This window comes from Heptranchias perlo, chromosome 8, assembly GCF_035084215.1.
Source record: "Heptranchias perlo isolate sHepPer1 chromosome 8, sHepPer1.hap1, whole genome shotgun sequence".
NCBI lineage: Eukaryota > Metazoa > Chordata > Chondrichthyes > Hexanchiformes > Hexanchidae > Heptranchias > Heptranchias perlo.
In genome coordinates this window covers 65,300,202-65,321,664 of record NC_090332.1, presented here as the reverse complement: position 1 = coordinate 65,321,664, position 21,463 = coordinate 65,300,202, and the positions used below count along the sequence as shown (strand labels likewise).

The following is a 21,463-nucleotide window of genomic DNA, read 5'->3' as shown; positions in this document are numbered from 1 at the left end:
AGAGCATCAGGTCAAGCACATAACAGGATTTCAGCAACAAGCCAACAAACCATGTAAACTGGAGGGGGGACCAACAGAAAATGCCAAGCTCAGGAATTTATTTGATGAGAAATTGGGAAAACATAATAAAGAATCAAGACTGAACAAAATATCTTGCCCCTCAATAACTCAGTAGGTAAATGCACCTTGTAGAGAGGGTCGTTAGGACTAGGTAGATCCCATCTTCGGCCACTGGCAGGTGCTGGGAGCATTGCTGCTGCCCTTGGACATCAAAACAAGAATAAATCAGCCAGGAATCATCAGCATTTGAAAGTGACCCTCGCTGGAAGTTAATTTGGGGGATGTCAGGATTGGGCTTTGCTGTGATGCTGCTGGTCAAATATTCCAGCAACACTCACTGTCCATCCTGATTGATGAATCAACGATGGTCACCTGGGCAAGGTACTAGAGATATTCCAGCAACAGTCATAACCTACAGAAGATAAGAAGTAAGCAGGAAATCAAATTATTTAAACATTTTGTAGTCTGTAAAATTGTACACCACTGTGATGTTATGTGTAAAACTGTAGTGAGCCTGTAACATTGCTGATCCACATGTACCATTTGGCATCGCAGACCAACCAGGTCATTAAGTAATTTTTAGACCAATCTGTATCCACCATGACAGTTCTCCAAGTCCCTGTTAATCCATCACCCCAGCATTTAACTCACTCTGCCTGACCTCTGTGCTCTCCCCAACCAATTTCAAGGCCTCTGGTAAAAGATACTGCTCCAGCCCCACCACCCCCCCCCCCCGCCCTGCTGTGCCACTAGTGCTCCAGTTCTATTTCAGTTCCGTTCCCTCCCCAATCTGTTCCTAGGTCTCTGCTCTGCACCCTCTGAGGCCTGACCTGACCCCAGTATTCAGTCCATTTCTGCTACCATCAAGGCCTGCACCTTGTACTCTCTTATGCCTGCGCATGTTGCAGCATCTCCCAGGCGGCCATTCTCCACCTAGCCCCAGCTGCTTCCTGCCCAGCCAGATCACCCCTCTGACCAGGTACTTGGGCTCTCATCTATCTTCTTGCATAACCAATACTTCAGTTGTCCACTGGTAATGGACAGCAGTATTCAGATGGATTGGTCCATCACAAAATAGTATGAGTTCACCTCCTGTGGCTTTAAAAAAATTAAAAAGATACAAGTTCATTAAATCAGTAATATACACACAAACGCGGTGAGAAATATACAGAAGAGTGTCTTCTACTGTGAAGACAGATACAAAATATCTGTTCAATTCCTCTGCCATTTACTTGTTTTCCATTATTATTTCTCCAGTCTCATCCTCTAAGGGACCTATATTTACTTTAGCTACACTCTTCCTTTTTATATACTTGTAGAAACTTTTACTGTCAGTTTTTATATTTCTTGCTAGTTTATTCTCAATTTATTTTCTCCCTCTTCATTATTCTTTGAGTCATCCTTTGCTGGTTTTTAAAGTTTTCCTACTCTTTGGGCTTACCAGTAATCTTTGTCGTGTTGTATGCTTTTTCTTTTAACCTGATACCATCCTTGACTTCCTTAGTTAGCCAAGATAGGTTCACCCTTTTTGTGGCGTCTTTCTTTCTCACAGGGATATATTTTTGTTGCAAGTCATAAAATATCTTTTTAAATGTTTGCCACTGCTTATCCACCATCATACCATCTAATCTGTTTACCCAGTCCACTTTAGCCAATTCCACCCTCATTCCTTTGGAATTGCCCTTATTTAAGTGCAATATAGTAGTTTCAAACCCAAGATCTTCATTCTCAAACTGGATGTGAAATTCTATCATGTTATGATCACTGCTTCCCAAAGGATCATTTACTTTGAGATCATTAATTAATCCTGTTTCATTACTAGATCCAAAATAGCCTGTTCCCTGGTTGGTTCCCCAACGTATTGGTCTAAGAAGCAGTCCCTAATACACTCTATGAACTCCTCCTCAGGGCTACTTTTGCCAATTTGATTTGTCCAATCTATGTGAAAGTTAAAATCGCCCATGATTATTGCATTACCTTTTTTACAAGCCCCCCTTATTTCCTGATTAATATTATGCCCTACAGTGTAGCTACTGTTAGGGGGCCTATATACTATTCCCACCAGTGATTTCTTTGCCTTACTATTTCTTTCCTCCACCCAAATTGATTTGACATCTTGATCTTCTGAGCCAAGATCATTTCTCACTATTATACCAATTTCATCCTTTATTAACAGAGCTATCCCACCACCTTTACCTTTTTTCCTATCCTTCCAAAACATTAAATAACCCTGAATATTTAGCTGCCAACCTTGGTCAACTTGCAACCACGTCTCTGTAATGGCCACGAGATCATACCCATTTGTTTCTATTTGTGCCGTCAATTCATCTATCTTACTACGAATGCTACGTGCATTCAGATAAAGGAACCTTTAATTTTGTCTTTTTACCATTCTTTCCTACCCCGGCCCCATTTGCTACTGCACTCTTATGTTTGTACGCTCTGTCCTTTCGTGACACGCTCTGTTTATCATTACTCCCAACACTTTCCTGTACTACTTCCTTATCTTTTCTCTATCAGTCTAAACTTCGCCCCACCTGAACCCCCCCCCCCCCCCATTTAGTTTAAAGCCTTCTCTACCGCCGTAGTTATTCGGTTCACCAGAACACTGGTCCCAGCATGGTTCAGGTGAAGCCCGACCTGATGGAACAGCTCTCTCTTTCCCCAGTACTGGTGCTAGTGCCCTATGAATCGAAAAGAGCCAGCAGAGGCACGATGGGCCAAATGGCCTCCACCTGTGCTGTACCTACTGTGATATGATATCTACAGGTAGGCTAGGTAAGTCGGTGAGTCTGAATCCTACTTTGTCATAGTCTGCTATGCTACCAGGCCACCAAGTACTTTATAGTGAAGTATACTAACTTCGCTCTCTAACAAACAGAAGTGATGTACATTTATAGCATCCTCTAAGCACTAACCATACCATATACAATCTATAGAACCTGCTTTTTCTATGATCTTACAGCAAAGGTCTAGTGTACAGTACTTAGTTTTTACATACCATTAAATAGACTGTTCGCAATAGCTCCACAAGGGGCAATAGGTATTCCATCAGACATACGATATGGATCACACTCCTTACTTGGATCCTGCAAAGTTGGGGGGGTGGGGGGGGAAAAGGGGAAGAAATGTGATTTAGATTATATGACTGTAGGTATTGCAAAATAAAAGACAATCCTGTAAGATAGATGCAGAAGAAGCCTCAACTAGAATTCAGTTATAAATTGATACACAAGAGAAGTAATGGGGTTCATTTGCTTTTTCATCTTCGTATCAAATGGAGTATTTTTATTGCGCCTTTAATGTAAAAATAATTCTGAAGCGCTTCACTAAAGGAAAGAGTTAGGAGAATGGATGCTGAGCCATGGAGGAAGAGCTTAGGAGGGGTGACTGAAAGCTTGGTCAAAAAGATATGTTTTGAGAACATTTTAAAGGTGGAGAAAGAGGAGGAGAAATTTAGGGTGAGAGTTCCAGACAGCAAGGCTGAGGCAGCTGAAGGTTCTCCCTTTAATGGTGTGGCAAAGGGAGAGAGGAATGCAAGAAAGGGCAGATTCAGAGGACCGAAGAATGGCAGCAGATATTTGGCTAGAAGAAGCTAGAGATTGGGGGGGGGGGGGGGGGGGGAGGGGGGGGTGCGGGTGTGGTGGTAATGTGTTGGGGAATAGGTAGCCATTGTGGATCAACAAGGAAATGGGTGATGGATAGGACTGGGCATGTGGGATTTGGTGTAGGGTGGGAGTCGGTTAGCTGCTTTTTGGATAAGTTAAAGGTTATGGAGGATTGGAGGCCAACAATGAGGACACTGGAATGTTCAAGTCTAGAGGTGATGAAAGTATAGATAATGGGTTCAGCAGGCAGACAGGCTGAGATGGGACAGAGGCAAGCAAAGCTGGAAAGATGGAAATGAATGGTCTTGGTAATTGGTTAGGATGCGAGGTTTGAAGCTGAGCTGTGAGTCAAACAGGTCACAAAGGTTTCACAGAGTCTGGATCAGCCTGAGCAAATAGCCAGGGAGAAAGGTGGAGTCAATGTTAAGACAGTGGTGTTTATGACAGGAGGCAAAAATTATGGTTTCACTCTTCCTGATGTTCAGTTGCAGGAAATTGTGGCTCATCCATGACTTGATGTTGGACAGGCAGATGGTCATGGGGTCAAGATGTAGTGGAAAGGTAGAATTGGATATCAACGACCCCACGCCTGCAGATTGTGTCTTCAAGGGGTAGCATGTCGATGAGGAAGAGGAGAAAGAAAGTTTTGTATTTATATTGCGCCTTTCACTATCTCAGGACCTCCCAAAGAGCTTTATATCCCATTAAGTACTTTTGAAGTATAGTCACTGTTGTAATATAGGAAGTGCGGCAGCTAATTTGCACGCAGCTAATTTGCAAATAGCAAGGTCCCACAAATAGCAATGTGATAATGACCAGATAACCTGTTTTTGGTGATGTTGGTTGAGAGATAAATATTGGCCAGGTCAGAGTACCAAAGATTATTCCTTGGGGGTAATCCAGAAGTGACTGTGTGAACATGAGAAAATAATGATGTGGAGATGCCGGTGATGGACTGGGGTTGACAATTGTAAACAATTTTACAACACCAAGTTATAGTCCGACAATTTTTATTTGAAATCTACAAGCTTTCGGAGGCTTCCTCCTTCCTCAGGTAAACATTTACCTGAGGAAGGAGGATGCCTCCGAAAGCTTGTAGATTTCAAATAAAAATTGTTGGACTATAACTTGGTGTTGTAAAATTGTTTACAAATGAGAAAATAAGGCATTGCTGGAGATGAATTAACTGTTTTTAAACTGATTTTAAAAGCACTGAAAGTGCTTGAAGTAGTTTAAGCTGGTACCTGGCAATAGCTGGGAAGTGTACAGTGGCGAGGAGAGGGCAGGCAACATCAAGCCACAGACACGATTTTAGTATTTCCACCGAAGGCGGTGCTGCGGAAAGGCAGCTAAGTAAGCAATTGTATCATCTACTTTACAGGCCACACTTGAAGGACTAAGGAGGACTCAGAAGTAAAATGAATATGCAAGTTTAATCATGACAGAAAAGCACAATAGATAGATGTGATGGAAATAGCATAATAACAGGAGGAAATAATTAAATGTTACTCGACAGGAAGTGCATGCGCATTGATACTAATACATGAAAGGAAAGATTGCATTGAGGCCTAAAGGCTTTCATGTTGAGTTATATTTTTAATTGATCACCTTAAAGTACTCCCAAACTACCACCATTAATACTTCAATCTAGTATTACGTAGCTTAAAACAGTCTTGAAAGACATGTCTGAAAGCACAAAATCAATAATTACCCTTCTTCAATGTTCAGGTGGACATAACACAAAAATTTTACATCATTACTTTTCACATAATGATATTGGACATTTTAGTCAAGAACTAGAGACATTTAGTAATACATGAATGGTTTCTCATACTGGTTTTGCATTGGCCTTACAGAGAAGTGTTAGCACTGCCTGTTCCCGTCACAGGAACTTCTTGCAGCCAATGGAGCCCAATGTAAAGTTTTCGGATTTGCTAAGACCAGTTGCCGGGATGACCCGGTAAAAAAGCGGACTTAGCAAATGACAGATGATTTAGTAAACCTGGGAAGTTTACATTAGGGTTGCTGTTGGCTGTGCGAGACCCTGCATTGGGAACTGGAGCATTATCTCCCCACACCTCCCTCCCCAGGCCAGTGCAAAATCAGCTCTAACTGTGTCGATGGTAGGTTGAAATCTACACAATAGGCATCCACTCTTGACATCCACTCTCACAACAACAAACAAAGTAACCAAATGGAGGTTAAACCAAGTGTTGACTTAATAAGTGGTAGCTATTAACAAACGTCAATTCATTTGTGTATGCAGGTTGAACAAAGGATATGCGATTTTCTACACTGGAACTGGTTTTGGAAAGTTCATCAGCTACATGTACACAAACTCTTCCTATGTCCTTGGATCAAAACAGCTGCCAGTGAGCCATCCTTGTATATTTTTAATTCTGCAGTGAGATGAATTAAACCAGATTACCAATACACATTGGTATTGAAATGAACACAAAAAATTTCAAAGTTCAGGTAGATAGCCGTGATAGGAGCCTCCTGGGGCTTGTCTGATCACCTTTGAGGGACCAGAAAAGAATTATTTTTTTTTTAAAAAAAGAGATTTCTTGAATTAGCTGAGTCTTTTTGTCTCTGAGGGTAGGGAGGAGTGGAAGGAATGGTGGGGGATACAGAGACAAGTTCAGTAAAAAGTGGAATGAGCATGTATGGGCTGGAGTACATAAAAGCGGCACTTGTTCAGCAAATGGGGTGTTACTGCCACTGCCAACTCAGACCTCTGCACCTTAAGGGGAAAAAAATGCCTGAGCAGTTTAAACTAAAATTGGAATTATATATACTGATAGTATTAATTAGTGGTAATTAATGCTATTACTGGTCAATTGTACGTTGACTGCCAACAAAAAAAAAATCCACAATTGGAATTAAACGCCCCCTAACCTTAGCAGTGTACTTCATAAAATGAATGGGCAAATTGGGAGTGATAAGGCAGAAATTTCATTTCAGGGTTGAAATGACAAAAATTATAAATTGTTCAAGCTACACTCAAGCATCAAAATGAACATGTATTCTCTATATAACTTCACGTAACAAAACTAATAGAAAAACTAAGTATTTTTAAGGTGGGGAGGGGGAAAGAGATGTAAAAAAAAATACAATGCAGTAGTTAATTCTTTCATTACATTTCCTGCTTGTATGCTTTCAGAATCATTACTGTAGTCTTTTGTAAAGTGCTACTTACAGAATGAAATTCACTGTATAATACACATCTGCAACAATTATCTTCCAAAATCAATTCCACTTTGCTTACTTTCAAAGAGCTCTTATCTCCATTAAGCTGACTGTCATCTCTTGATTTGACATATCGTCTGTGGTTCTGGTAGAAATTTGATAGTCCATAATACATGAAAACATTTCCCTGCAAAATAGATGAAGTTTTAAAAAAAAAAGCAGCTTCAGTTTCAAACTTTAAAAAGCAAACTATTGAAATTTTTAAACATAGACTACACAGGACATCATACAAGCTTTCCAACACAATCACTACTGAGGTAAATACAATCCATCACAATTTGGTATTTAGTTATTAAGTATACATTTCTTGATTTGTGTCCGGGGGCAATGAGCAACGAACTGAATTACAGCAACCAGACAGGATGGATGGGCTTCAACTGGTATAGCTCCAAAGCTAATCTGTTATTTCCGCCTCTCCCACTTCTAGTGAGTAACTATGGGTTAGGTTTTGGGAATAACTCAGTGGAGCATCCTTGTCCTTTTTGCTAGATATAACCTAGTAAAAAAAGTAACATTTTCTAGAACTTGCTGTGTTTCAGCCATAAGTTCACCATTTCTTCCTATGTCATTTCCAGTCATTCAAAGTTCATGTTACGTCTGTCTCTGGCTAAAATAATGGGATAGGTTGTTATGTCATCAGTAGCAGCACATTACATAATGGTCTGAGACTATGGGAGCCCAATGGGACAGGAATAAAATTGATCTATTTCTTCCACTGGATTTATTGTACAGAGCCAATTTCCATTGCTGCTTTCTGCTGCTGAATTTAAACAATTACTGCAGCAAAAAAAGTATTGAGTTTCCAATGCCACACGGGTCACTAAAATCACATGCAAAAGACCCAGAGCTGGTAAATCTATCAAGAGATAAGAGTTTGAAGATCTGTCACAGTTTGTTAATGAACCTCAACAATCACTCAGTGTCTTTTTTAAAGAAGAATAATTTTGTGCGATTCCATAAGACCATAAGAGATAGGAGCAGGAGTAGGCCATTCGACCCCTCGAGCCTGCTCCGCCATTCAATGAGATCACGGCTGATCTGATTTTTACCTCAACTCCATTTTCCTGCCTTTTCCCCATATCTTTTGACTCCCTTGATCAAAAATTTGTCTAACTCAGCCTTGAATGTATTCAATGACTCATCCTCCACAGCTTTTTGGGGTAAAGAATTCCAAAGATTCACGACCCTCTGGGAGAAGAAATTCCTCCTCATTTCCATCTTAAACGGGCAACCCCTTATTCTGAGACTATGCCACCTAGTTTTCGATTCCCCATGAGGGGTAACATCCTCTCAGCATCTACCCTGTTGAGTCCCCTCTCTTCAGAGGAGGCACTTGGTCTGGTGTATAGACTTGTTTACTACTCTAGAAAGTCTCAATAAACCAGTCTAAGATGGATTCTTCAGGCCATCATTTCTAAAGTAATTTTGTGTAACTGCTGCAGAGACATATCTCACAAAATAAAGGTTCTGACTGCTTCCCCAAAGTCCAGATAGGCAATATTGCAGCATGCTGCTGCTAACCTACTTAAGCATTCCTTCACTGCACCTTTGATGCCCTTGTTAGAATCATAGAACGGTTACAGCACAGAAGGAGGCCATTCGGCCCGTTAAGCCCGTACCGCCTCTCTGCAAGAGCAATCCAGCTAGTCCCACTGCCCCACCCTTTCCCTGTAGCCCTGCAATTTCTTTTCCTTCAAGCACTTATCCAATTCCCTTTTGAAAGCCACCACTGAATCTGCATTCACCACCCTTTCAGGCAGTGCATTCCAGATCATAACCACTCTCTGTGTAAAAAAGTTTTTCCTCATGTCGCCTTTGGTTCTTTTGCCAATTACCTTAAATCTGTGTCCTCTGGTTCTCAAACCTTCTGCCATTGGGAAGAGTTTCTCTCTATCTACTCCGTCTAGACCCTTCATGATTTTGAACATCTCTAACAAATCACCTCTCAGCCTTCTCTGCTCTAAGGTGAACAACCCCAGCTTCTCCAGTCTATCCACGTAACTGAAGTCCCTCATCCCTGGAACCATTCTAGTAAATCTTTTCTGCACCCTCTCTAAGGCCTTCACATCTCTCCTAAATTGCAGTGCCCAGAATTGGACATAGTACTCCAGTTGTGGCCGACCCAGGGTGCTTTTAAAGGTTCTTCATAACTTCCATGCTTTTGTACTCTTTGCCTCTATTTAAAAAACCCAGGATCCCATATGCTTTTTTAATCACTTTCTCAACCTATCCTGCCACCTTCAAAGATTTGTGCACATATACACCCAGGTTCCTCTGTTCCTGCACCCCCTTTAGAACTGTACCCTTTAGTTTATATTGCCTCTCCTCATTCGTCATGCCAAAATATATCACTTCACACTTCTCTGCGTTAAATTTTATCTGCCACGTGTCCGCCCATTCCACCAGCCTGTCTATGTCCTCTTGAAATCTATCACTATCCTCCCCACTGTTCACTACATATCCATGTTTTGTGTTGTTGGCTAGGGGCTGCGGTAACCTGAGACGTCGGCTGCTGATACATACAGGCAGGAACGACTTTTGAACTAAAGTAACCTGGGTTCAGTTACTGGCCTCAGCTGCCTGGAACCGGTTTGAATTAACCAAGTTTTGTGAAAGACAAAGGAAATGTGATAAGACACAAGTCCTTATTTAGAAAAGGAGTAATGAGGTAATGCTACCTATGTCCTTGGGACAGAGCCAATGAGAAGACCACCCAGGCAAAAGTGAGAAAGCCTAAACCAACAAAAGAGAGAGCCTGAAGAGAAGATTTGGAATAAGAATGAAGGATCTGAGGCGTGGAGCCAGAGCGAAGACTCCGGAGACCAACCATCGCAGAAGTGGAAGACCCTACGTCAGGGACGAAGAGACGACGTCGAGAGAATGAGAGAGAACTGAACTCCTGGCCAGCGTCAGCTCTCCTTTTCGGGTATTATCCTTTATATTCTGTGACCACTCGGAGTGTTAGAGAAACCTAGTGGGTGTGCGTTTAGATCTTAGTTTGGGTATAAGACTGTATAACCTGGTGTAAACTGCATGCCTATATATAACCAGACGTATAAGCTATATGTATATGATTTAACGGCATGAGTAAAGTGAATTGAGAGTTCAGAGAGAATTGACTCTTCTCCTCTTTGTACTAAGCCAGTAACCGTAACCGGTGACCTCCGGTCAACAGTGTCATCTGCAAATTTTGAAATTGTGCCCACTACGTCCAAGTCCAAGTCATTGATATATATGTCAAGAAAAGCAGTGGTCCTAGTACCAACACCACTGTATACCTTCCTCCAGTCCGAAAAACAACTGTTCACTACTACTCTGTTTCCTGTCACTTAAGCAATTTTGTATCCATGCTGTCGCTGCCCCTGCCCCTTCTATTCCATGGGCTTCAACTTTGATAACAAGCCTATTATGTGGCACTTTATCAAACGCCTTTTGGAAGTCCATATACACCACATCAACCGCATTGCCCTCATCTATTCTCTCTGTTACCTCATCAAAAAAACTCAATCAAGTTAGTTAAACACGATTAGCCTTTAACAAATCCGTGCTGGCTTTCCTTAATTAATCCACACTTGTCCAAGTGACTGTTCATTTTGTCCCGGATTATCTTTTCTCCACCACTGAGGTTAAACTGACTGGCCCATAGATGCTGGGTTTATCCTTGCACCCTTTTTTGAACAAGGGTGCAACATTTGCAGTTCTCCAGTCCTCTGGCACCACCCCCCCCCCCCCCGTATCCAAGGATGATTGTAAGATTATGGCCAGTGCCTCTGCAATTTCCACCCTTACTTCCCTTAGCAACCTAAGATGCATCCCATCCGGACTGGGTGACTTATCTACTTTAAGTACAGCCAGCCTGTCTGGTACCTCCTCTATCAATTTTTAGCCCATCCAGTATCTCAACTACCTCCCCTTTTACTGTGAGTTTGGCAGCATCTTCTTCCTTGGTAAAGGCCGATGCAAAGTACTCATTTAGTTCCTCAGCCATGCCCTCTGCGTCCATGCGTAGATCTCCTTTTTGGTCCCGAATCAGCCCCATCCCTCCTTTTACTGCCTATTTACTATTCATATGCCTATAGAAGACTTTTCAATTCCCTTTTATGTTGGTTGCCAGTCTATTCTCATACTTTCTCTTTGGCCCTCTTATTTCCTTTTTCACTTCCCTTCTGAACTTTCTATATTCAGCCTCGTTCGCACTTGTGTTATCAACCTGACATCTGTCATACACCCCCTTTTTATACTTCATCTTACTCTCTATCTCTTTCTTCATCCGAGGAGCTCTGGCTTTGTTTGCCCTACCTTTTCCTCTTGTGGGAACATACCTAGACTGTACCCGAACCATCTCCTCTTTAAAGCCCACCCATTGTTCGATTAAAGTTTTGCCTGCCAATTTTTGATCCCATTTTACCCGGGCCAGATCCGTTCTCAACCCATTGAAATTGGCCCTCCTCCAATTAAGTATTTTACTCTAGATTGCTTCTGGTCCTTTTCCATAACTAATCTAAACCTTATGATACTATGATCACAGTTCCCTAAATGTTACCCTACCAACACTTGCTCCACTTGACCCACCTCATTCCCCAGAACCAGATCCAGCAATGCCTCCTTCCTCGTTGGGCTGGAAACATACTGATCAAGAAAGTTCTCCTGAACACACTTCAGAAATTCTTCCCCCTCTCTGCCCTTTACACTATTACTGTCCCAGTCTATATTAGGATAATTGAAGTCCCCCATCATCACTACTCTATGGCTCTTGCATCTCTCTAATTTCCCTGCAAATTTGCTCCTCTATATCCTTCCCACCAGTTGGTGGCCTATAGAATACACCCAGTAGTGTAATGGCACCTCTATTGTTTAACTCTAACCAAACTGATTCTGCCTTTGACCCCTCCAGGATATCTTCTCTCTCCAGCTCTGCAGTATTCTCCTTAATCAATACTGCCACCCTCCCTCCTTTCTTTCCTGAACACACTGTATCCAGGAATATTTAGTACCCAATCCTACCCTTTTTTGTTTTGTTCCTGCAAAACAATCACTGTCTCCAATGTTTGTCATTCCCTTAAATCAGAAGGATACAAACTCAAACAGAACTTAAATACACCTAGTCTCAGCATCAGGCCCCAGATCTGGCTTGACTAAATCAGGTTTTACCATCTCACTCTCTGCTGCCAAAACTATCTACTATTCCAAAATCATTCTGGAGGACATGAACAAACCTGTACTCCTCTACTGCACGACTAACCTATAATTCTCTCAGATGTAGCAGACAGCAATAGAATGGTCTGAAATATTAAGAGTTGCAGAAAACCTTTAGTTCTATGTATAATGGTATGTTCATTGTTACACAGAAGCTTAATTGGCTTTCATCACCCCTTCATTCTGGCCGGTCACCCTCCAAAAACACACACTCCCCCACCAGCACAGGAACCAATCTGGAGTATTTGAACGTCTCAGTCTTCTAATGCCTAGTCTCATTTGAAACACATTAAATTTGAACCTGTAACCTCTAGTCTGTGCTTAGAATCCAAGTTAAATAGTCTGCTTACACTTACATTAGTAATGTCTCCCAATTTCCATTTCAGTTAAAACCAAATCAACTTTGCGAGTCTGTTAACTTGGAGCCAAGTCTCTAAACCATGTCCAACACATCAATGCCATCTTGAAGGCAGGTTGCTCAAAACTGCCTTCTAAATATTCCAAATCTGGCTTTACTAGTATCGTAAAGGGGTGATGAAAGCCAATTAAACTTCTGTGTAACGATGAACATACCATAATACATAGAGCTAAAGGTTTTCTGCAATTCTTAATATTTCAGACCAATCTATTGCTGTCTGCTACATCTGCGACACAGAAATATTATAGGAAGAAACACTTATTTTGGTGTCTAACTGATGCCCACAACTTCAAAACAAAATTTCTCCCTTCCTACCCTGAAGGCAGTGACTCTTGCTTGGTACAGTTCCACGGGTGGCAGAATTTCTCTGGGTATTTCAGTTAAAAGACCATTCTTTACATGTAAGCCACCCTAGAGTAAGTGTTGGGGGAAGAAGGGGATAGATGGGCAGGGTCATCATGGCTGATCTCAATCCTGGGCTGATTTGACATCTAACTGCGCACATTTTGCAGCAGAAGTCAGGAATGAGAACCCTGGCTGATGCTGAAGTTAATTTTCTTTGGTCTTCTGACACGTGCAGAAACCCATTATTATGTTTAGGACTCTCCGAACCCAGCTACTCCTGAGATAAAGTGCAATCTCTCTCTCTCTCTCTCTCTCTCTCTCTCCAATCCCCCCCCCAATAGAGGTACTTCCCACTTACCCAAGTCCAGTTTGGCGCAGACTGGCACGGTGCAGAGTACTGCTGCAGTTTAACCAGCTAAAACCGTGCAGCTTACTGCGTAAACTTTCCATTACTTGTCCAACTATGACTACGCTACCCATTGCAGATATATCTGGAGCCAACCAAGAAGAATCGCAGCCCCCAATGATAGGCCTACCCCTTCAGGTTCTACTTGTGAACCAGACTGGTGTTCTGGAGCAGTGTGAACCTGCCTGGTTCAGGTATCGGATTACTGAGTCTACCACAGTGAGTTGATTTAGTTCTGAACTTCCATCTCCAGGCATGTCATCTTCCAGCCCCCTTAACCCTAACGAGAATCCATTTACTCCCCCCACTGCCAAAAGGATAGTTTCTGGTGGTCATTAGACAACTGGCATATGCAGGTTTCAGCCCTCATTAGATGGACAACAGGTACCAGGAGCTCTCCAAACAGCATGGTGAGCAGCATAGCTCGCCATAAAATGTGCGAGTACAACACCATTTTGTTTTAACCGCTGCATGGACACGTCACACCCCATGGAACAGTTGTTTAACCGGCTAGGAGGTGCAGCGGCTGCTTGCCTCCCGCAACCTAATCAAGGTAGGTAGTAGGCCCTAGATGTATGAGCCACGTACTCATAACTGACCAATTATACATAGGTAATAAATTCATACCTCAAATGGTTGATCCAGATAGAAGTGAACTACGCATGTACACGTAGTGTTCCACGTACCATTCACAGCACAGTTATTACAGGGAGAATTTGGCTCAATGCCAGTATAATCAATCTGGAGAAATTTTAAAAAAAAGTTTGTTAATGTAAAGAAAGGGCTATATCACAATACCTAAAACACCTTCCAAAGTATGAGTGACAGTTCTAAAATCACTTACATTTAAAATGCCCACAGAACCAAGTCTTCAAAGCTGATCCCGAAGCCAAAGAACTCACTAAATAAAGACATTGAGGCTTGATGGACTTTTCTAAGGTGACCACCCTCCATAATTTCTCTATACTGCACATTTTTGTGAAGCAAGAGTGGGTAGAATATCCATGCTGCCCATAAAACAGGAAAACTTTTGCTAGTTGTTTTATTGGTAACTAGAAAGAACTTTTCACGCTGAAAGTTCTGCTATCAAATGGTACACTCACCGCTGTAGTTTCTGATTTTTTTTTTGTATGGCCAGACCTACTTTGAGGTGTATGGTCCAGTTCACTGATCATATGAGTAGGATACACTGGATTTCACTTCCCAATTCTTCCGGGAGTTTCTCCACAGGAAGACAGACTGCATCCAAGGCAAGCCACATCACCCTTAAACACATCCAATGAAACTGGCTCAGAAGTGATGGGGAACAGGTTGGCTGCCCACAATCCAAGACACAGAATGAGGAACCAAAAAGCAGAAAATAGTGAAAAGTTTGTATCTGAGGAAAAAAAAATTCTTTAAACTGTTTGCAATGCCAACTAGTTTGTGTCTATACAGTGCATTAAGCAAATATGACTGGATGTTATCTGCATTTTCACTATCACCTTGTATGAAAATCATTTGAGCATATTAATATTCAATAGTTATTGCACTAACATAGTTAGTCACCTTTCAATAACATAGCAGCATTCACATTTTGAATCAAGAATAGCTCACAAATATTACTACACATACCTATAGCAAACAGAACTAGTGTTGACAGAGCTGTAATCCAATAGTAGCATGGTACAGGATTTGACTTATTATGTTGGTTTCATTCCATTGGGAAATTTCAGCCTGGAGTTCAAAGGTTTTATACGTCTCTGAACTGTAATAGTCTAAGGGTCAGCAGTTTCTTCTGACTAAGCAGAATGAGCTCCTACTTTGAAACTCCCAACTACTCACTAAATTTGCCATGCAAATAAGATACAGAAAATACTAAACAAAAACCCTGTACCCAACAGCTCAGTGGGTGAATGCACCAAGCCACCCAGAACAGCAAGGTCCTAGGTTTGGTCACCATCTGTACCAAGTTTGGTTTTCTCAGCTGGGGCTGCAGTGGCAGCCATCAATTGGCCTTAGGATCCATGGGCTAGGAAGGTGAAAAATTGGTGAGGCTTCTCATTCCTGGCTGTTATCCAACGATCCCTGCCAACAGCATATTTTGTGTGGATCAGCTCACCTAGGGAAATCTATGTACGATCACTCCATGGGTCACAATACCTCTTTCCAAACTTAAATCGCCCACATTCAGAAGCTACAGATAGATGATGTTAAAAGAAATCTCTCATCTCACATAGAATACGCCCTTTTCAATTATACCAAAGCGTATCTTTAATTTGTAAGATGCTATAAGCCAACGAGAGTTGCATCATTAACTTGCCATTCACCTTCAATTTTGAAAGTTAAAGAAAGTGATGCAAAGGGCAGACACAAATTCCAGTGTCCTATACAACATAGAAGAAGCTGATTTTAAGAAGTACCTTATTAAGTCAGATTTCTCAAAGCGATTCACACAAGGATTGTTATGTACACAAAGGCAGAAGCCGTTCTATACCAGCAACATCCCACAAACAGCAGTGAGATGAAAGACCTGTTAATCTGTTTGTTTTGCTGGTATTTATACTTTAGCATGGTGTTCCATGATCTAATGAGCAGCTTCCAGCATGTTTCCAAAATATGTGCCAAGCCAACTGTTGGCAATTCAGTAAAAGCCTTGCTATTTAATCAAATTCAGAGGATGCTGAAAGCAGTGGAACTTGATAAGACTCTCTTCCATACTTCATCCTGACAGATGTCCAACATGCAAGTTTCATTCCTTCTCTTTAATGGCAACATTATTTAAGATGAGTTGGTTGCTTGCTTGTAGCATAACGTTGAATTTTCCGTACGGTTTTTTTGGCTCCCTTATGATTGCAGCAACTTCAACACTGCACTCAAACAGAAAGCTACACTACGGTCTGCCGAGTGGCTTAATAACCTGTTGTGTTCCCCAGAAAATACAGATTCTGCATTTCCTGTTTTTTCGAGCAGTCCTTGTTTGGTACAGTTGTAACCCAGAAATCCTTGATCTTCTCTATCTGCATTTTCTGTATTTCTTCATTTCTGCCAATTCTGTACATATGATGTGACTACAGTAATAATGGAAAAGATTGGGAATCTTGAGTATGATGCTCAATGGGCAGTGTCCAGCATGCATTCAAAAGCAAGAGTGTACATGGGAATGCTAAAGGGCATCAGGTACAGAATAAACTGTACTTCTAAACAGAAAAACAATGAAACAAATAAAAGTTAGAGAAAAGAATTAATGTTAATGGCTGTAAAAGGTGCAAGAACATCATCAATCAAGAGCAGTGGGGCATCTGCCAAGAAAGGGCCATCTTTTAATTTTACGGGTTAAAAAATATACAATGAAAAATATAATTCAAAAAGTGTATTTTTCTTTACAGTGACAATGTAGGATAGGTAGAACATCACTGTGCATTTTGTTAGTACTTCTGGTGAATATGCTCATGAATAACAGATACCCTCCTCAGTTAACTGTACATGATACATTCATAAGGGAATAATTAAACTCTTCTATCTGGTTTGAAGAGCTGCAGCAAATAAGCTTCTAAAACCAATTCGCTTTAACATCAAAAAATGTTCATCTTTAAGTGGGGCAAAACTAATGCTTTTCATAAGGATATGTTAGCCAAACTAACAGAACCAACACCCCTTAGAGTTTACATAAAACACTGAACAGAATGACAAGAATGGCAATACTAAACACACAACTAAACTAGGACACACCTAGGGTACACAGAACATTCCATTTTTTTAAAACTTAAGGGATACATCCAGTTGGATATAGTCATAAAAATATTCCAAGCTTCTCTGCATTTCCTGATAATTAACTCCAGTCTTTTTCCAGTGAATCTAACCTTGGTTAAGTTCCAGTCAAGGCAGCCAGTTATAAACTACTCTGACCTTGCCCTTCGGAAATCACCTAAATCCTTAAATTATGGTTTTGTAATCCCTGCCAACTCTATACAAACACACTGGCTCTTTTGAATAGTATCCTGTACTCATCTCTCCCAAGAGTCAATTCAGTTATCAGATGGCTTATGTAGCATCTGCCTAACTGTCACATTTTCTACCATATATTCATCATTAGTGGTTTTAGGGTTGTGGTCACAATGTCTGTTTTTAAGGTGGTGATTAGATCAAATTACAACTTAAATTTGGGAACTGGGTGGTTTTAGGCTCTATTTCGTAAACAAACAGTTGTGAATTACCACTCATCTAGGCAGCGAGAATACTGTTCACTCATATCCAACAGAATTTCTAACAACCCATAGTATGTTGTGAAATTTACTAATCCAGGGAAAGCCATTCTTCTGGATGCTACCAAAGTGTTTGCCTGTCTGGCCAGTAAGTGGAAATTTCCTGTTTGATTTAGGAAAACAAGTCAAAGACTGACAAAGATGTGTCATGTTGACTTGGAATTCTGTGTCATTTGATTGGTACAATCATAGCCCAGAATTCCCTGATCCTCTCCGTCTGCAGCATCTGTATTTCTTAATTGTTGCAGTTCCCATACATATGATGTGACTTCAAGAAAAATGAAACCAGGTGAGAGGAGGCTTGCGTGGAGCATAAAATCCGGCATGGACCAGTTGGGCCAAATGGCCTGTTTCTGTGCTGTAAATTCTATGCAAGAATGGGAAGCTTTAGCATGGTGCACCATCATCCAATGGGCAGCTTCCAGCCTGCATTTGAAAGCAGAAAAGTATATGGGAAAAACTAAAGAGTAACAAATACAGGATGAGTACAGAAGAAAATGTATTTGTAAAAGAAAAACAATGGAATAAAACACAGCCATTTCAGCTGATTTTACACAATTATTTCAAAGCTGCTCCTACTATCAAAAAGTATGGTGGGAGTAGAGACAGGTAAATAACGCAAATCAAAGGAGTTTAAATTTAGAAAATGCTAAAACAGGTAAATTAGAGCACCATTTAAAGGAAACCTAATTAAAACAGGATAGAGAGGGGGAAAAAGGAAGGAAAAATGGGAAATGGGGCAAGCAAGAGTAAAGCATTTATGCCTGATGTTTGAGGAGCATCATCACCAACATTAGTGTTTTTTTCAGCCTTACAATACAAGGACTAAAAACTAGCAGCCCAGGGAGACAGGAATTTCTCTTGACCTTCTGGTAGTCTAAAGGCTTGCTCTCCAAACACACATTGTCTTTGTCACAAGCTGATTTTCGTGCAATTTAATATGCATTGTTATTTTTCCACAATGCCTCAAACAAATTGATGTAAATTATGAAAGATACTCTTCTTCAGAGTTAACAAGGACAAATTCAAACTGAATTATTAAAGAGTTCTGAACATGTCAGATGAGAGATCTTGTGCCTTGCATTTCGCTTTCAAAGACCAACACAATAGGCTACAGTCTTGCAAAGCATACATTTTAGTGGGATTACTTCTGGGTTACTCACTCAGTCATCAAGCGAGACAATGAAGACCTCTCATAATAGCTCCATCTGAATGAACCCATATATTTTTCCCTCACGGCATTTTTGTTTTATTTTCACCCCTTTTCCCTGCACCATATTGCCCTTAGGGCAACAAAAGCAGTCTATTTGCTGGAATTTACCAGTATCACTATTGATTCTTGCCCAAGTATGGTCCAAAGTAACTATACCTTCTTCCCTGTAGAGGAAGGGAGAAAGAGTGGCTGCTGTACCATAATGGTATGACAGATCAGTAACTCAGTGTAAGTCAACACTAGAGTTCCAATATGTAATGGCACTGTGCCATTCCATTTGATTCTGAATTCTCAGTTTATCTGCATCAAAGCATTTTTCACATTGAATGAGGTGAACAATTTGACACTTGGTAAATACTTAAATTTATTATAGAGTGCCTTATGTAAAATTTCTTTTATATATTAAAATAGCAATAAAGATTATTACACTTAAGAACTATAAAGACTACAGCAACCAATGGGATGTGGGGGCTGATGTCTCTTTTGTGCTTATTACAAACAACTGAATGAGAATTGGGATCAGAGACAATGAGGTCTACTTCTGAAGGTAGTCTTTTTCCCCCTAAGTCTACCTTAGCTCCTACCACCCCAAATCCTGACTGCCAGTTCTCCCTATGGTACACCTTGCTCTTTGCTTTGTTGATTCTGCTAACAATATGCAAAAAATAAAACCAATATAAAGGGACATAAAAAATTGATAGAGTAAAGGCAATAAAGCATTTACACATTTAAAGGATTTTTTTTAGTGGGGAGTACTTTCTGATGCAGATTGCAAATGTACAATACAAAGGTGGCAATTCCATGAAGGAGACAGCTTCCAAAATGGAACCCAGATATATCCAAATAGATTCAAACGCTACAATCTAAGTTACTGCTCCCCTAGGATAGGCTGAAAGTGCTCACAATCAAACCTTTAATATGCAGTATAACCTATTCAGATTAGTGCCTGCATAACCAAGGCCCAATTCAGGAGTGGGGTTTCACACCAGCACTGACTCAAACGTTCCCAATCATAACTGGGGAAAATATATCATTTGATGCACCTGTCAGTAATCTGAACCTGGCTTATAGCATTAGCCCTCAGTATAATTCAGATATTAGGTTCTCAGGCAAAATGGCATTTCTACAAAAGACTAGATGCAGAGACCAGTGAAATGTCCTCATTTGAAAATTGGTTCTGTGGCCATCTCAAATTTTCAGACCTTTCCCAAAAAGTCTGCACTATTTTGTGTTTGAAGATGCAATAGTACAACTTAACTGCTGGTATATAGAAATATATGTGTGTGTATGTATATAAACACACACAAATACATACATATACAAACAAACATACACACAGACAGGGCACATAAGACATTAATGCAGAAAATATCAAATATATAAAACAGAGCTAGTAGCACCTGACAACGCGGTTATTAGGGTGTATCCCACGATGACCAATAATTTCAGGGAAGAATTGGGTAACAACTACTGCTGATTGATGCACTTCCTCGTCTGCCTCTCTCCACCTCCCCTCCCACCCCCAGCTTGATGAAGCTCAAGCTGCTTCCACCGCTGGCCTTACCTCGAATTCCTTGATGTTGTTGGAGGTGACGAAGAGGCCAATGCCGATAGGGATGAAGATGAGGCCTATGATAAAGAAAGCGGGCAGCACGGTGCCTGCGGTGAGGATGGGCTGCCAGGCGGGCAGGCGCTGCTGCTTGAACGCCGTGTTGTCCGGCTTCCTGCTCTTGTGCTGGTGGACGTCGTCGTCCTTGGGTGAGTAATTAGTCGCCATTTCGGCTCGGGGACGCTCGGACCCTCTGTTACACCGGCTGGAGGAGGGCGGAGGGGGTGGAAGGAGAAGCTCTCCGCGCCTCACACACACGAGAGTAAACGGGAGACTTCACCAGAACAAGCTCCAAGCGCCCCAACTCCCCGGGGCCCACCTGCCGCGATCCAGCTACCAAAGAGAAGCAAGCCCGTCAACTGACCCCGGAAACCAAAACCTAACGACGCACGAACGCGGTGACATCGTTAGGCTGACGTCTTCACGCCGCTGCGATCGAAGAACGTCGCGATGTCCTCGAACGTTCGGAGCTGCTCCGTGTCCACCTGTTGCCATGGCGACAACAGGCTTGTTTTGAGAGTAATTCGATAACAGGCCAGTCGATTCTGGGCCAAAGGAAGAAGTTATAAACCATGAAGAATTGTTTGGGCAAACAGCTTAGCTGACCAGCATTGGGACTTTACTGTACTATTCCTGGGCAAATGAAATTCAATACAGATAAATGCTGGAAGATACTATTGAAGATGTAGATATAGTTGAAGATACAGCAGAAAGAGATCTGGAAGTAATAGCAGTTTTGGAATTTAACACTTGGAATCACTATGGGGCAGCAACAAACAAAACATATAGAGTCCTTAATTATATTACTTTTACATAGAATTATATAGAATGTACAGCACAGAAACAGGCTATTCGGCCCAACTGGCCCATGCCGTTGTTTATGCTCCACATGAGCCTCCTCCCACCTCTTCTAACTCTATCAGCTTAACTTTCTATTCCTTTCTCCCCCCCGTGTATCCACCTAGCTTCCCCTTAAATGCATCTATGCTATTCGCCTCAACTACTCTATGTGGTAGCGAGTTCCACATTCTAACCACTTTCTGGGTAAAACGGTTTCTCTGAATTCCTTATTGGATTTATTTGTAACTATCTTATATTTATGGCGCCTAGTTTTG

General features: G+C 41.3%; 1 protein-coding gene across 1 annotated transcript in view; it reads right to left on the bottom strand.

Annotated features, from left to right (window-relative positions):
• The window catches only part of LOC137324653 (cell cycle control protein 50A-like), a 28,052-nt gene extending 7,314 nt beyond the window's left edge, over positions 1 to 20,738 (bottom strand). Inside the window, exons 1-4 of the mRNA XM_067989216.1 lie at positions 20,304 to 20,738; positions 13,910 to 14,023; positions 6,937 to 7,044; positions 3,062 to 3,149 (exon numbers count right to left, since the gene is read on the bottom strand). Coding sequence (XP_067845317.1) covers positions 3,062 to 3,149; positions 6,937 to 7,044; positions 13,910 to 14,023; positions 20,304 to 20,516 — 523 coding nt within the window. The 5' untranslated portion in view covers positions 20,517 to 20,738. The remainder of the gene's footprint in view (positions 1 to 3,061; positions 3,150 to 6,936; positions 7,045 to 13,909; positions 14,024 to 20,303) is intronic.
• Positions 20,739 to 21,463: the final 725 nt, after the last annotated feature.